Source organism: Sciurus vulgaris (assembly GCF_902686455.1).
Source record: "Sciurus vulgaris genome assembly, chromosome: 6".
In the NCBI taxonomy this organism is placed as follows: Eukaryota; Metazoa; Chordata; class Mammalia; order Rodentia; family Sciuridae; genus Sciurus; species Sciurus vulgaris.
Window position 1 is genome coordinate 91,920,906 of NC_136466.1, and position 17,820 is coordinate 91,938,725.

The 17,820-nt window shown below is 34.8% G+C and overlaps 1 protein-coding gene across 1 annotated transcript in view; it reads left to right on the top strand.

Annotated features, from left to right (window-relative positions):
• Window positions 1-15,941, top strand: part of MCTP1 (multiple C2 and transmembrane domain containing 1) — a 564,948-nt gene extending 549,007 nt beyond the window's left edge. The window contains 4 exon segments of the mRNA XM_079146016.1: window positions 6,189-6,298; window positions 10,680-10,789; window positions 12,945-13,042; window positions 13,968-15,941. Coding sequence (XP_079002142.1) covers window positions 6,189-6,298; window positions 10,680-10,789; window positions 12,945-13,042; window positions 13,968-14,039 — 390 coding nt within the window. The 3' untranslated portion in view covers window positions 14,040-15,941.
• The last annotated feature ends 1,879 nt before the right edge of the window (window positions 15,942-17,820 follow it).

Genomic DNA, 17,820 nt, shown 5'->3' on the forward strand with positions numbered 1-17,820 from the left:
TCTTCCTAAATTCTTGCAACTTTACAATCATTTTTAAAGTTAAATGTAAATGTATAACAATTCTATTACAAATGGCATTGCAGAAAATAAGCACTGAAAACATAAAGCTACTTTGCAAGGGAGTTAGGAAAAAAAAACTAAGATCAGGCAAATATTTATTCTGGAAGGAAACAACAACAAAAAGGCGGGGGGAGGAGAAGAGATCTTCTCTATGTAACATAAAGAATCTACCATCACTGTCTAAAATGGAATCTGGTGGGCAACAGTGGGTCATCTAGAACAAAATTCTGGCAGGTCAACAGTGGGTCATCTAGAGCAAAACTAAATATGTAATTAAAGACTTTATAATTGGAAATTTCCTCTAGTGTTTCCAAATTTTGTTTTTAGTATAAGCCAAAATGAATAAAAATAAGTGCAATTCTTTTTTAAAAACTTAAGGAATATATCCACAATTGTATTACTACTACTATAGTTTATTTGTACTAGGAATTATTCTAGAAGCTTTATATATAGCATTTTATTTAATTTAGTTCTCCTATAACCCTGAAATATAGATGTTTTTGAAAATTCTTTTAAGAAAAAATGCACTGTCTTGTTAAATGGTGTCCATCTAGCCTCTATCTTTCAGAATCCAGTATCTCAATGGAAGATTCCTACTTTTTAAGGATAGTATGGGGAGAAGAGCCAAGGCACCAAGTAAACTGGATAAGATTTGCTATAGTAAGAATTGAGTAAGACACTTAGATAAGATTTAGTAGCCAAGGGGCTCAGAGTTGCCAAGCTGCTCTCGTGAGAATTTCAGTATTCTAGATGTTGGGCTGAAATGCAGTTTCTTATATCTGAAAAGAAGGAATATTGGCACAGAGAAAACATTTGATCACTTCTTCATGTACCTTTATCTAATCTATGTGTGGTATTTAATGTATTTTTCCATAGGTCAGATGTATAGAACTGAGTGGCATTTTACTGATAAACTAGAAAAAGTGGTGGACCAAAGCTATCTTTAGCATAGAAAATAAATAATAGGAAACAAACATATTCCAAGCACAATTCTGGACTTCAAGCTTAGTGAAGTTATACTTGTCCACAGAAGAGCTTGTAGTCAGTGGTAAACTAATTATGTCTCAGCAAATATCAACCTTAGGACCTTTTGCCAGAGGTTATACAGCAAAACTTTAGGAAGAAGCAAAATTAATGATCAAGATTAGCTCTTTGGGGTAGCATTATCTCAAATCTGAATACATCCCCCAAGAAATAATGTGACCATATGCCTTGCTTTGTTGGCACAGTTCTATTTTATGTTCATTATCCTGATATAAAATTTAATAGCTCCTCCCTTTCACTGTAAAGACACTCTCTCAAGCCTGGATAGTGAAAAAAATTAATTTTATAATAGTAATATTTGGAATAAACATATTCTATGTAACCACTAACCAAGCAATACAGCCCAGGCATTCAACAGATTCACTTTCTATGATGTCAGCAGGTTGACAATGACCATTTGGCAGGGCCCCTAAATGCTTTAATGGCTGAGGCAGGATGCAGCTCAGCATGAAGAAACCAGTCCCAGAATGTACATCCCAGATGCCTATCACTTTGGCTTCTTGGTCCCATTTAGAACAGAATCAATGAAAGTGGGGAGGGGGACATCTGTCATTTTGGCTTAGAAGTCAATGAACAGGATTTTCCAAATATGTAAGGGATTCCTATTAATTGCTTGGGTCCTTTAGATTTTCCTAAAGATTTCAAAGCTAGAAAGTAGCTACTTCTTTGACAGAATCTAGCTTGACTTTCTGTGATATGTAATAGTACTAAGAGGCAAAATATTAGAGAATCACTAATTCAAAGTTTTGTAGTTATTGATATTTAATGGACTATTTAAAATCTAGTAAGTTTTTAAAAAATGTACAGAATTAAAATAGTTGTGCAATATAAATCTCACATGATCTTAGATTTATAGTTATAACTGTTTTATGGGTAATTTTTTTATATCTTCAAAAGTAATCTTACTAATGCATTTTTTAAAAGAAACCAGTGTCACTACCAGGCCTTTGGATGATTAACTACCCTATGATATCTCTTTCGTCCAAGCTGGTTTATAAAGAAGGCAAAAACAACAATAAAAGAAATGTACCAATTTATTCTCAACTAATAAAGTACTGAGCATGAGGGGGAAAAAAGTATGAAATAGTGGAATGTAACCCAGAGAAATTCCATTACCCATTGCAGTTTTTGGGTCATACACTGTATATAAAAAGTAATTACTTCATTGGTTAGAGATCACAGTAGAGGAATAGAGAATTTGATTAAAGAGATTTTAAAATACAATTTTTACCTTTAAGCATTTGCCAACATTCCAAAACATAGCCAACGTTACAGAGAGACCATCTTATTTTTGTCTTTTGGTGGCCAGACAAGGAGTGGCAGTGGGCTGAGAGTTCAGGAGAAACAAAGAAAATTAAGAGTGAGCTGATTTTTAAAGAATTTTAAACAATAATCATACATCTAAGTATCTACTGAAAATAGTCTCTGGAGATACCTTACATTACATAACACATCCTACTAATGAAGTTTCCATATTACATACTTGTGCATCCTTTAAGTATCAAATCTGATAGTTTCTAACATGCTGTTCACTTTCCACCTTTGAATCTAGTTTCTGGATTTTAGCTGCATGATTGAGTCTTAAGGGTAGATGATGCTATCTGAAAAGTTTCTGAACATTTTCAAATTCTTTCTTCTTCTTTATCTTACTAGGATTCTAGGGAGGAAATGAAAACTTCCTGGATAAAATAGGATGGTCACATAGTATGTTATCGTCTGAAGAACAGACTGAAGTTGACCAGTTACAGTCCCAATCCAAGTCCCAATCCCAATCCCTGAACCTCAGTTTCTTTCTGTAGAGTGGAGAAAAATATTTGTAGGATGGCTGAGAGGAATGATATGAGATATTTAAAAATCAATTTATAGTGCTTAATGAGCACTGATTTATATTTCTTCCCCCAAATTACTTAACTTATAAAAATACAAAAACACATTAAAGTACTACAGTAAAACCATGCTCCATAATTTCTAATTAAACTATTTCTTCTATTTATCTTCCTTTAATAATATTGGAGAAAATCAGGAAAGTATTCTGATTATGAAGGTAAAAACCTTAATTTCAGACTTTGGATCATTACAGGAAGGTAGAAAGAGGATAAACTTCCATTATCTGAATATTTTTACACATTCCCTTCATTTTTCCCCTAATGGCCATTTAAAAAATAAGATTATATTGCCAGGTGTAGTGGCCCGTGTCTATAATTTCAGAGGCTTGAGAGGCTGGAGGCAGGAGGATCACAGGTTCAAAGCCAGCTTCACCAACTTAGTGAAGCAGGCCCTAAGCAACTCAGCAAGACTCTGTCTCAAAAAATAAAAAGGGCTGGGGTTGTGGTTCAATGTTTAAGCACCCCTGGGTTCAATCTCCAGTACCAAAAAAATAAAAATAAAAATAAAAATAAAAAAGATTATATCACATTTGCTTCCTACTTCTTATTTCTATTATATCATAAGCATTGTTGTCATTAAATACGTCAAATACTTTCTGATTTCATAATTAATACCAACCTTTCTTTTTGGGATTACAAACAAAACCACAATGAAAAAAATTTCAGATGTTTATTGAACACATTGGAAATATTCCATCATTTGTCATCTTGTTTCAAATTTTTTCCTACTTGGACTTTAAAATTTTTGGTGGTGTTGCAGATTGAACCAGGAACTCATACATGCTAAGCATGCACTATACTACTGAGTTATACTAGCTCCAGCCTTCTAAATTTATGACTTGATATGATTTATATAAATATTACTATCAAGTATTTCCTTGTCATCTTCTACTGCTTATGTTTAGAAAGTTCTTTCCTATTCCGAGGTGAGTAAATAATTTACCTATTTTTTTTTTTTTTTATAATTTAGTTTTAGCTTTCAAAATTAACCTAGGACGTATTTGGAGCTATTTGAAATAAATACTGAGGTAGATAATGGGTCATCTCAAATATGTTAGAGACTCTATTTAAGGTAGGATTCAATATAATTTTCTTCAAATAGTTAAATAATTGCTTAGTAACATAACATTTCCCTCTTTATGATGGTGCCTCATTATATACCAATCTCTGAGTGCCCATATCTCAACTTTAATTACTTAGGTAAGTGGTCCACCAAATGCCTTATTATTTCTCTTTTATAAAAATTTCTTGGCTGTACCCATTTATTCTTCCCAACAAATTTTAGAAACATTTCATCAGATTCTCTCCAAACATTAGGATTTGCTTGAAATTGCATTCAAACTGGAAAAAAATTATATTTCTTACCTAAGTTTGAACTAAAAGATCTTATTCTCAACAGATTTTTCATTGTACAATCAGCATGTTTTGATTCACTTTTCTTTTTTATGGTGCTGGGGACTGAACCCAGGACATTGCACATACTGAGTATTGCACTCTACCACTGACATATACCCACCCCTCCACTCCTCCAATTGACTTCGCTACATACAGAAAAAATCGCTTATAAAAGCACTTTGCTTTATGTACATAAATGAATTAGTTGATACTGGAGATGAGAACACTTAAGGATCATGTAGACCAACTCTGTAGTTGTTTACAAAAGAAAGAACAAAGAGTCACTGGTTATTCATATCATTCTAAAGTGTACAATAACATAGGTAAAATTAATGCATTTTGTTTTATTAAATGGAGAGGGGAAAAAGATGCATCCACATCTACCATGACAAGTGAGGGGTGCATTTTGATGATAGTGGGGAATGCTGAGAGTAGTTAATTGCTTCCCATACTGTTATGGGACTTTTGTGTCTCTCATTTACCTCATTGTTTGAAAATATGTTTCAGCACAAGCAAGATGAATAATGTAGACAATATCTCTCATGGGAACTTAGTATAAAATGAAAGTGGCAAGTAATTGATATCTACTGAAGATCAAGTTATTGTAAAACTGGCCTCATGTCCTTGGTCCCAACATACTGCATTGTCCTTGGAGGATGCACACACACCTTTGATTCACTTGTCCTTGGTTTCCGGGTGGCAGGATGCCAGCCCTGGCCAAGTGTTCAGTGTAAAGTGCTTTAGACTCTTCTGAAATGAAAGTCAGTATGTAAATGTGCAACATGACATTATTATTCTAGCTTTCTGGCTGCTTTCAGCAAGCACTGACTGCCACATGAGGTCTCAAGTGTTCTGGCATACTATGCAAGTGCTCAAAAGAAGTTAAAGTAATGAAATTGGATCTACATTTCCATAGATATTCAAGCTGGCATGGAGGAATGGAGTCATGGAATCAGGGTTGGATGGTCTCCACCAAACAGCCTAGGCAAGTGCCTGTGATGCCAGGCTACTAAGCAGAATTTTCAATCGTGAAAGGCCACCACTATTTCTTCTGGGTCTAAAATTACAAAATATGCACATTTCTCTTAGGCTCACACCATTCTCTGGGTGCTTTGTGCTCAATCCCCACCTATTCCCTGGGGTGCACCAGTTTTGCTTAAATTCTGCACAAGTTTTAAGATGAACTATGTAAAACATAAAGGGGGGGGGATTTAGTTAGAACCTTCACTAATAGTATATGCTACTCAGTAAGAGTATTGTTTTTCAGTGGGTGATTAAGCTCAGTATATATCTGATCTAGGAAGTGTCAACTTTAAGGATTTCAGTTGTCTGTCATTTTTTTTGCAGTTTTCATTGCTCACAGGTCTCATTTGTACCCAGAATTTTCTGCTGTTGAAATATCTGGAGCCACAACCAAACTTGGGTCTATGGGTGACAGGGGCAAGAAAACTGGATTTGCTAAGTAGAGATTTGGTGGGTCCTGGGTCACTGCAAAATCCAGGTTTGGTAATTTTGAGATCTGTCCTCTCTCTCACACCCTCTCCCCCAACTCCCACAATGTTTCTGTAAATCAGGATAAGAACAAAAGAATTCAAGTGTTCTGTTGCAACCATTTTCATAGCAGCACAGGTCTATGATGCTGGATACCCTTCTTCCTCATGTTAGTATCTTGAAATTTTCATAAGCTCCAATTATCCATCTATGTACATAAAGTTAAAATGTAAGAGAGGAACAATGCAAAGAATTCTAGCACTAAAGAGTATCTTTTATTCATAAAGAATTTCTTTTTTTATTGCATTTTAGGACAGTGAAAAAAAGGGATTTATAAATAAAATCTATGCCATCCAGGAGGTATGTGTGAGTGTCCAGAACATCCTAGATGAAGTGGCTTCCTTTGGCGAAAGGATAAAGAAGTGAGTGATGCTGACATGCAAGCCCTGGCCTTCTGTGTTACAGGGTGTCCATTTATTTCTTGAAGGGTGAGATGCCACATTCTTTTTGGCAGGACACACTCCTTCTGGGCGATCTATTGCTCAGTTTCATCATTATTTACTGTTTCTGCCAGTCTTTGGTTTTATGAAAGTTCTGTCAATTTCCTCCCTGAAATTTAGAACATATTGGTTGGAAAGAAGTCATACTTGTAGCTTTGAAGAAATAACACCGTCCTAAATTTTAGCACATTTTTCACAGTGAAAGACTTTGTTCTTAAATGGAATATGCAATCCTGATAGAAAAAAATAAATAAATAAACCAAGCTAAATGAGGATTTCAGGTAGTGAAGACACCTGCATTTTATTTTTGGTCTAGGTATATTTTCAAGTTACTCTAAATTTTTAAAAATATATTTTACGGATAGCACCTTCAGAAATATTCCTACACTCCATTCCTCCCTTTGCCCCCCACCCTGGGGAAATGAACCTAGAGGTGCTTTACCACTGAGCTACATCCCCAGTCCTTTGTATCTTTTATTTTGAGACAGGGCCTCACTAAGTTGCTGAGGCTGTTCTTGAAATTGTGCCTTAGCCACCAGTGTCCACTGGGATTACAGGCATGTGCCACCATGCCTAGCCCCAAACTCATATGTTTTAGTATAAATAGCTGGGATCATAATTATCAATGAAATAAACTTTTGTCATTTAGAATTATCCTCAATTTTTTACACTTAAAAATGGAATCCTAATTTTTTTAGACATACAGAGACATACATACATACATACATCTCATCATTGAGAACTAACATAAAATTAAGAAACTTACTTTCTTAATCTTATTGTTTTATTTACTAATATACTTTTAAAAAATAGCTGGGTAGGTATGGTAGTACATGCCTATAATCCCAGCAACTTGGGAGGATGAGGCAGGAGGTTTCCAAGTACAAGGTAAGCCTGGGCAGCTTAGTGAGACTCTGTTTCAAAGTAAACAATTAAAGAGGGCTGGGGATGTAGCTAGTAAAGTGCCTCTGGGTTCAATCTCCAGTGCTCCTTCCCGAAAAAAAGTTTACTTAGAGAAAACAATAAGGTGGATTTACAGTAACTGGTTATGAGTTGAAGATATGTTAAAGCCTCATATTACTAAACTGTATGACACTGGCATGTGTTTATGATCTAGTCAAGAAGGGGTGCTATGTATCTGGCTGGATAAGCCTAGTTTTCCTTGTTTCATATATCAATCTTTATTATTCATAACCAAAAGTGTTCTACAAATTTAGATCCTTGGATATACACAGAATTTGAAAGAAGTAAATTATTTAAACCAAAGGTGTGAGTCATTCATCTGGTTCCTTTCATGTTGCAAGGGATAATGCATTTGATTCTGTATAATTTTAAAATACATTTCCACACAGGCATAGTGCTGAGTTTCTACTTTGTTATATTGTATCAGAACAGCCTCCCTCTCACTTGCAAGTGTGCCCCTAAACAACATTCAGTCTAGGACTTTTAAAGACTCACTCCTATACCTTTTCTCTCTCCTCCTTTCTCTCTGTATTATTTCTAAGAATGTTCCCTATCCTCTGTACCCTATCCACTGAAGCACAGTGTGAAGTCCTAAATTTGGGGCATTTTTTTTACTTTCTCTGGAGTACATCATGTACTGGTATGTGGTGGAAACCTCTCATTTATACCAGAAGACCACGGGTCACTTCTGAGATCAGACTAGTGAACAACTGAAGGGAAGAAAGCTTCTTTTGTAACTGAATGGTGGGAGTGTCAGAACAGATGCTTAGCTAGAAAACATGATGGCTAGCTGAGGGATATGATCAGAGTTTAGAGGTGGACCAGCCTTGGGGGAACCTGGGCTTTGTAGAACTTTCCATGCTGATTATAGGAATATGGCATAGGATCAATTAAGTCTTATACGAGTCATCTCTTCTGCACAATATTTTAGATACCAAAAAAGCAAAGTTCCTCTGGGGTCACATAAGATTAAAAACATCATCCAGAAAGCAGATTCAGAAGTGATCTTTAAGCACAAAATGAAGCCTCTATAAATACCATGTCTTGTTACTAAATAATCATTCCAGAACTTTCTTGAATTGCAACTCTTTTTTGGGGAAGAGCATATTCTAGATTTAGATTCCATAACGCAAAATGTAGAAACAGAAAAGGGCAAGCTTTTTTCCCTAACACTAGCTACAGTGGTGAGGATTCTTTGCCATTTATCTTTCCAATAGGAGTAAGAAAAACACAGGGAGTCCTTCAGTGGGCTGCCCAGAAGAAAGGTTTTCTGAGTGAAGTGCCAGTGCCCTCACACATGGAGTAGTGTGATGGATGGCTCTGAACTAAGCCATAGGAAAGAAAGCCTTCTGTTCTCTCCACAAGCAGGCAGAAGCAAGGGAAGCACAGGTGTCCATCAAGGAAGGAAAGCATGAACCTTACCTACTGACACAGCCACAGGATGCTCACTCTGACCGTAAGAGAAAAAAAAAAAAAAACAAAGATGGAAAAGCCAAGAATTCAAGGGTTATTGAAAACAAGACAGCAGACTTATCCAACTTTGGATCTTTTATTAGGACAATTTTAGGCAACGATTAACCTAGGGAGACACAAAAAGCAAGCTACATGACATAAAGCTAAGGAACAACTCGTGTTAAGCTGAGGTACAGTACAGGAAGAAAATTTCATAGCAATTGCCCTTCATTGGATCAAAATTGCCCAACCCCACTCCAAATGACTATAACATGCTTAATAGAAAATTAGAAGAATGATGTATTTATCTACATCATGTACAATTTCATATTTTCTAAATTGTCTTGAACCCTTCTCACTGGAAGAAATGACATAGTTTAGACTCCTGAAGTTGATTAGCTCTAATCACCTCGATTCACATAAACATGCTGCCATTACAACCAGTCTTCCTTGACACAACAGAAGCTATCCTGATGTTATAAAGGAGATAACCTAGGGTTACAGAGGTTCACTCACCTAAAATCACATAACAGAATCTAGGTTTTGAACACAGATCTCCTAACTTCTTGGCTCTTTTCATCAAACCATTGTGCTACATTCAGTAGACACAATATGCTAGTTCCTCTTTGCCACAGAACATTAAAGAGATTTCAAAGAATGTAATGGTGTATCTGTATATAGTAACGTATTTGTGTAACTAACCCAGAGGCTCCATACATTTCTATTTATTCTAAAATTTTGTTATCTGAGATTCACCACAGAACTTCTGCATAGAAACCTTAAATGACAATAATCTTTCCATCTTTCATTTCCCTGCTTCTCTATATTCTTTTAAAAAATGTTCTACATCATCTTTTTTGCCTTCATTTTCCTTTTTGTTCCACTAAATTACTTCCCATCTCCTGTAATATCCCCTACTTTTGTTCATTGATCCTGTTTCTGCTTTTATCATGTCTTACTGTTAATACTGAGTCTTGCAGCCCTCTCAAACCAAGTCCTCTACGTTATCAATCACCAGCAGTATAGCAGTACTACAGACCCATCAGCCCTGTGCTACTTACTATAAGGCACACTTTTCCAGTTTTTACTCCCTTTTCACAGTTTATCCTACAAATCCATCATGTACCATTCTCTTCCAAAGTGCTAGAGGGAGAATAACAGGCAATGCTGACTTTATTTCTTAATTACCTATCTATTTCTGGGAAGAAGGGCAATGATAGCAGATAAAGCTTTACAAGGCTAATTGCTCTGTCCCCCTTATTTCCAGTTCCATCTGAAACACAGCTGAGTAAGAATTCTAAAATTTAGAGGGTTTACATCAAAGTATAGGATCTCTGTCTATAGACAACTCCTGGAAACATTTTATTCCCAATGTGGGAAATACTGAAGGCTGGTAGAAGGAAGAATGGTGGCCCAAGGGCATTCCACTCTAAAAAAAAAATTTAAAGAAAACAAGGCTGGGTGCTAGTTTTAGCAGTAGAAAAACAAATATTTTTAACAAGTGGGGAGTCACCCAAAGAGTGCAATGGCTCTTTTTCACTAAACCATTGTGCTGAAGAGTCAGGCAACATAGAAAGTTAGTTCCTCTCTGAAAGGTGACTAGTACAGAGATTTCAAAGAATGCAAAATGATTAGACTCTGAAGTTGTTAAGGACAATCCGGTGGAGGTGGTAGCAAGACTCTTTACCTGGGTCTTTATATATATTCATGGAATTGAGTAGATTATGACTAACCTGTGTCCTCTGATAAGTCTACTACAGTTGGCTTCTACTCCAGAAAAAATGCAGACTGACTAGGTTCCAAATTAGTCAGAATCATGTTTATTTTAATCTTTGTTTGAAAAAGGTGTGAAGTGTCCAGATTGCTGATGTATTCATTTTTCATTCAGTACTTTCAACTGGACTGTTCCATTCTTAAGCTGGCTGGCCATTGTAGCCCTCTGTGTGTTCACAGTCATCCTGTACTTCATTCCACTAAGATACATTGTCCTTGTCTGGGGTAAGTAAAAAGTCTTTATTTATTTATTTATTTATTTAAAGTGTCTTACCCGCTAAGAATAAACTATTTTTAAGGGATGAGTTATACTGTCAGTAGTTCACCATATTTATGGTCATGTGGCTATTCCATGATGAAATGAGACAAGTCAGTTAAAAATCACAACAGTATAAAGATTCAGATCTACCTGCAAAATGCATTTTTCTTATCTGGCACCATAGGCTCTATCATACTATAAACATGTAGTTGTGCAGATTCTTCATATATAAAAGTATAGCTTTGTCTAGATATTGTTCCGATTTATTTTCACCACTTATACACAAATAGGCATTTCAATCATATGCTGCATTTAGGACAATATGCTTTTTTGCTGTAGTACTTTATCTTGTGGATATGTATGGGAACATGGTATTGTATATGGCTGCCTGTTTAAGAGGTCACCTTTAGGATTCAGGAAAAGGGTTGTTGGCATTTACAGGCTTCTCAGGAACAAAAATACTTGCTTTAAGTGTATTGAACAAAAATGTTTCTACGAAAAGCTACTTGAAAGTGATTTTGTTAAATCTAAAATTTTAATGCAATTTTGCTGCATGCTAACAATTCCTAAGTACCTAGCTCTATTTAAGAGGTAATTGATTTCAGCATTTTTTATAATTTGTTTTTTTTCCCCTTTTTTCTTGACAAAATTCTTGGTTTGGAAAAATCCCCTTTTTAGTCTTTAAGACCTAACATATAAAAGTACAACAATAATCATATATATAAAGAAGATGGGGCAGAGTAAGTCTATACTTGTCTTTGTCTGCATACATACACATCTAAGATTGCTGAAGTAAAATGCAAAGAATACAAATGGCTCTTAACTTCAGAAAACATGCTTACACTGAAAAGAAAGAGATCAAAGGGAGTTTTAATTCTCTATTTTCAAGACCTTAAAAGAAATATTCTGGAATAAAGTGAGTTGAAGTCTGATGTTGCCAAGGCCTCTACTCTTAAGATTCCTATTTCCATATTCTTTTTTGGCCCATCTTGAGTAGGACCTCTAACCCCTTATCATCGCTTTTAAACACTGGGGGGAGGGTGATGATTACTTTTTCCTATCTTAATTCTACAATTTACAGAAATTCAATTAAGATACTATACAAGGGATGAGGCATTTCCACCATATTCTTATTTCCAATTGTATATTCAAGTCCTCATCTGTTGTTCCTTTCTGATATTTAAAGCAGATGTTCTATTATTGAAGGAATTAGGGTAGAGTATCAAGTGTGGTAGCTTATTAACAACCTAGTTAAGGTCAAACTTGCCAAGCAATCTCTGCTACCATTGGTGACAAACACCCTCACCACCCCAACCTACTTCCTCAGGTTCTCAGAAACTGGAGGTCATGGCAAACATCTGGTTATGTAACCTGTGGGGCATCACTGGCTGGCTGTCTTAAAAGTAATTTTAGACAACGTGTTTGCGTCTCTTTTTTCATCAAATGAAATAAAACAAGACTATTCTTTTAGTGGTAGATGATTGCTGAAATATTAGCCAGAAATGTAAGATATAGTTCTTACATGGGGAGACAGAGACCAAAGTCAAGATTCCATTTCATTCTGAATTAACTCCATGAAAAAGAGTTGTGATGGTCTAGTTTATGTTTCAGTTTTTTACTAGTGTGTTGATTTCATGTATGACAATCCCCCTCTTGAGGGAGGCTTGAAAAAAATCAAGTTCATGTGTCTTCTATGCATTGCTAGAAGCTTGCTTAACTGCAAAACCTCCCCACAAAAAGATGTATGTATCTTTTGAAAAGGGGAAAACCAATCAAGTAGGTTTCCTGCCTTAATAATCTCAACCGCAAAATGCAGGAAGACAATTTTCATCATAGCGTTATCGGTCTTTATAGGTATGCCCATTTGTTTCCAAAACAGAAAGCTTTTCTCACTGAAAATAAAATGTGCGAAGAGAAAAAGTAGCAGCCAAGTTGGGAAAGGGGGAGAACCACGAAAGTGGGAAGAAGGAGAAACCAAGCTGTGTTGGTTTACTCAGTCAAGGTTGAAGGGTAGCATACAATTTAGACCTTCAAATCACTGTAACACTTTTGCCAGAGATGTGCTCTGTATAATTTCAAACTTTGGAAATTTCTATAATGTCTGACCTATCACTTTTATAGGCATCAATAAATTTACAAAAAAACTTCGGAGTCCATATGCAATTGATAACAATGAACTACTTGACTTCCTTTCCAGAGTTCCTTCAGATGTACAAGTGGTATGTGTAATTATTACTTTGATGCATTGTGGCACTGGATTTTAACTTTTATATCCTTTCAATGTAAAAGATTTAAGTGAAGTTAATAAAGATTGTGGAAGATTTTACCAATCAGGACTTTACTCAATTTGAAGGGTTATCCAAGAAAAATTTAGCAAAAAATGGTGACTGAGAATGAAAGTATGCTGAGTAAAGAACCTACCAGACATGTCAGGGAGAATCCTCCTTCAACTAGTTCAGCGGGAGTTTGTCATCATGACCTGAGGATAGCAAATAGGAATATTAGTTGATGAGAGCAGAATGTGTCAGTGGACATGTAAGACAAAAGACATTTATTTCTAGAGTATGCACAATTAAATTAGTTTTAAAGATGCATATTTTAGATTTCACTGAGGGGGAGGAAGCTAATTTTTAAAGAATGGGGCACATTTAAAAACTTATTTGAAATTCTTTAAGGTTAAAGTCCATTAAACCATCAACTATTTTCAGAATAAGGTGTTTTTTATCAAAATCTTGAAGGTTAGTTATAGCTGATAACTTTTTCCTGTGTCAGTTCAGCTTTCATTTGATCTGCATGAGAATGGGCTGGATGGAGATTAAAACAGTAGGTAACAGTAAATTGCAAAGAACCATTATCCAACCCTTTCAAACAGATTGAGATGGTTTTGCTTTTAATGTGTTATGGTCAGCAAAGACCTAGCCCATGACCAAAGTTCACATCAGGGTTTCATGAAGATTTTGGCAGGATTTCCTTTCTGACTCCTGCTCTGTAATTCCTATTGTTTTGTGCATCCCAGCTGCAGATCCCATACAGCCTCTAGAGTGAGCACTCTTCCCCCCAAGCAGTCTCTCATTCCTTTGCTTTTCCTTCCTTTGCCAGAAAGTGGCCACCTGACCAGTTTTTCTCTGAACTCTGTTTAAACAGGTGCAATACCAAGAACTGAAATCAGACCCTTCTCATAGCCCATATAAAAGGAAGAAAAACAATCTTGGCTAGCCAGCTCTCAGCACTGAGGAGACCAGCATCTGTTTGGGAAGATAAAAGAAAAAGCCTTCAGCCTCAGCAGCATTTCCTTTCGTTCTGCTTTTTATTTATTTTGCCTTTTTATCATGATAGAATTTGTAAATATTGTACAAAGGTATATGTCTTTGAAAATATACTTCTATTGTACAGACTCAACTTGATAAGGGTTTAGCTACTGCTGTGTGAAAGTCTTGTTAGCTATGGATAATAATGTAACACACTGAAAGAACAAATGTGAGGGTGATAACACTGGAAGACACACACTTCTCTAGTTACAAGTAGAAGAACCAGAATATTAGATTAAATGCTTAACTCTGCTCTGATTAAAATCAAATCAACATTTAAATTTTATGTAGATTTAAAGTTTTTCTTAAATGTGACTATTTTTTATCTGAAAGGTAATCATTACATTTTTCTATGTTTTATACATTTCAAGAAAGGGAAAATCCCAAAGTCTGAATTGGAAAGTGTGTATTTCAATCTAATGTAGATCCTGTCTTTAGATCCTGGCATTCACTCCTGTGCAAATTACTTAGGTATGAATAGGTTGATTTTAAACTAATGAGTGCAGGTATATTCACCCCCTCAAGAGAATCTGAGATTCTGTGAAGAAAAGTTATAAACCTTCTATCATTCCATCTAAGACCTGAAAATCTCTCCAGGACTATGTAACATAAATACTGCCAGGTTTATAAATGATTGCCTATATGAATTTTTTATCTACCGAAGTTAGTAAATTAGCAACCCAATTCAATTGTCAAAAATACTAGCAAAATAAATCCAGATTGCTTTTGGTATCAAATTATATATTTGTGCATCTAAAAATATTTAATACTCAAATGTTCTCACAGAAAAAAAAAATTACTTGCTTTCTCATTAAGGTCCTGAAATGCTTTAATGCATACTATGACTTTGTTAGTGTGAATTTTAATGTAGAGGAGAATGCAGTGTGCTAAGTGATAGGCCAGTGTTTCATTACATTCATTTATGAAAAAAATAATTCTTGATAATATGAATGCATGAAAACCTGTTTTGTAAAATAAACTGCTTGGGGGTTGCCTTTAAAAATGTTTCACTACTTACCATAGAATCTGTATTTAAAATTTGCATTCCCAAAACTCTTACAGTGGCTTTTATACCTGTCTCCCTGGTATATCAAGGGAATGTACCTCTGGAGAAAGTAAGAAATTTGGGCAGTGAGAATCATATGTCCCTGACTTGGTAGGGGATTTTAGCTCAGTTGAAACTGCTGCAGACAATGTTTTGCACTACTTTCTTAATAATAGACTGGGATAGGGTGAAGGTGGGGATTATGCTGGAAGATGTAGAAAAGCAGAAAATATATATTTCATGCTAAAGGAAGATTCTTTAAATAAATTTAATCTCATCAAAGCTGATTTTTAAAAGTATTTTTATTTTAGAGATATGTTGTTAAATACTATTTCTTATAATAGAACTATTTTGATCTGTTTATATACTATGCTTGAAAGAATGTCAATTAAATTATCTTTCTACAGAAAGGCTTTGACCTTAATATGCTTTATTTAGTGCATCATGTTTAAAATGACATGCTTACCTCTGCATACCATCACTGTTTGTTGCTAAAACATTACTTCATGAAGTTGATGTTACTATAGAAAGTCTGATGAGATAATTTGAAATACTTTTGATTATACCTTGTGTGAGATTTATGTTCTGTGCTGACAATGTCTACTCAGATGTGTATAAGCCTGATATTCTACAACCTCAGATATATTTAGTGAACAGTAACCATTAACATATGACTAGTTTTGTTTCATTGTTATCAAGTTTCAGATGTTTAGTTCAATGATAATGTTGACAACATACTCACTGCATTAAATACAAAAGAAATAACCTTTCCTATGTGCAATGCTTCGTTTTTTTTTTTTTGGTTGACAGAGGAGTGATGGGGAATTGTACGCACATTCTTACAAATGATGCTACACATGGCTTCTCCTGAATCTTCCTAGTGTAAATCCCAATACTTTCGGAGGGATAGGCATTCAGTGAAGCTGAGAGTAGTAGCTAGCTTGAGGCTAAGCATAAAAATGATATTCGGGTAAATCATCATTGCCTTTCAAAACTACTACACTCACAGGATGAAACAAACTGTCTTGAATTTCAACTATTCCCCTTTCTCACATAGATGCACTTTTCTCTTAGGGACTATATTAGCCTTGGTTTTGATTTTTGATGCAAATATTTCAAGATAACTTAAGAGACTGGATGTCACTTTAACACCCATTAGTAAATATTGTGAACTACTAAATATTTTCCTCAGTATTTTTTAGTGAGTAAATTTACTGGAAGTCATTATATTTACAGTCCAAATTATCACCATTTTGATAATTCACACAAAATGCATATGTCCATATTTAAAAAAATTTTCCCCCTCCATCTACAAAAACAACATAGTATTTAACAATTGTTCACATTGTTCCAGACTCAAAAACTGATAGATTCTACAGGAATTCCAAGTTATTTTTGAGTTATTTTATGCACTATGATAATGTGAATTGGAAAATTCTTTAAATTACTTTGCTTTGTGATGTATTTATTGAGTACCTACTATATGACCCTGTCATAGGCAATGGTCAAACTAATGATAAAACCAAACCTGAAGTTGAATTATAGTGAAAGGTAAATTTAACTGTTTCTGAACGTAACTTCCTTTTGTAGAATTTTTATTTTGTATTTAAATGTGAATAAAAACTTTGCAGTAAGCTCTTTATCCAGAGACCAGAACAGCCTTTTTCTTAATCACTTTGATCTCAATACCCAAGAATTTCCAATACTAAAAGCAGCCTACTTTTGTATTAACAAATTTTATTCAAAGGCCTTAATTTCAGTTTATAAACTTGTTAACTGACCCTAAATCTTTATGGTGCGTTTGAGTTTTGTACTTACCATTAAAAACAAAAAATCATAAGGCAGTTGAAGCTCCAGAAATACAAATAAAGGAACTACTATTTTACTACTTAAAGAAGCCTCAGGTATTATAAAATGAATATATGTTTTAAGTCCAGAGGCTTTAAATGTCTAATATGAGTGTGTGTGTACAGATGCCTTCACTGGTTTGATAGAATAATCTAGAAATCAGCCTTTTGATTAAATATGAATCAAAACCACACAAAAATATAATGAATACTTACAACAGTGTCATTTTTTTGAATTGTAATTCTTCCTGGGATGACTGAAATAACTCACTAGAAAAACAAGTTTTTTTTTTTTTTTTGTTTCTACCTTTATATAGTGACAATCATATGAGAAGACTTATTCCAGTTGAATCTCCAAAGTTTATGAAATACCAAGAATAATTTCTCATTATGTAAGACTACACAAGTAAAAAATTAAATGTTCACAAATATTTACATAATGTAGAAATTAATGCAATGAAAGGTTTACTGGAATTTAATGATTCTATCTGTGCTTTTCCTAGGGGATATGGATTAAGAACCAAAAGGAAAACACACACACACACATACACACACACACACAAATACAAATGTAACAACCAAATATGTAATTAATCTTGAGCTTCAATTTATTGAGTTATCCCTTCTTTCACATTCTTTATTTTTGGGTGAGAGGAGACTTTTTAAAAACCATTCAGAGAACAAAATCATGACAGAGCTATGATCAACTCATCTAACATGACCATAAATATAAATGGAATTAGTCCACCCATTAAGATAAATGTTTTTCACACTGCATCACAAAGCAAAAGCCAATG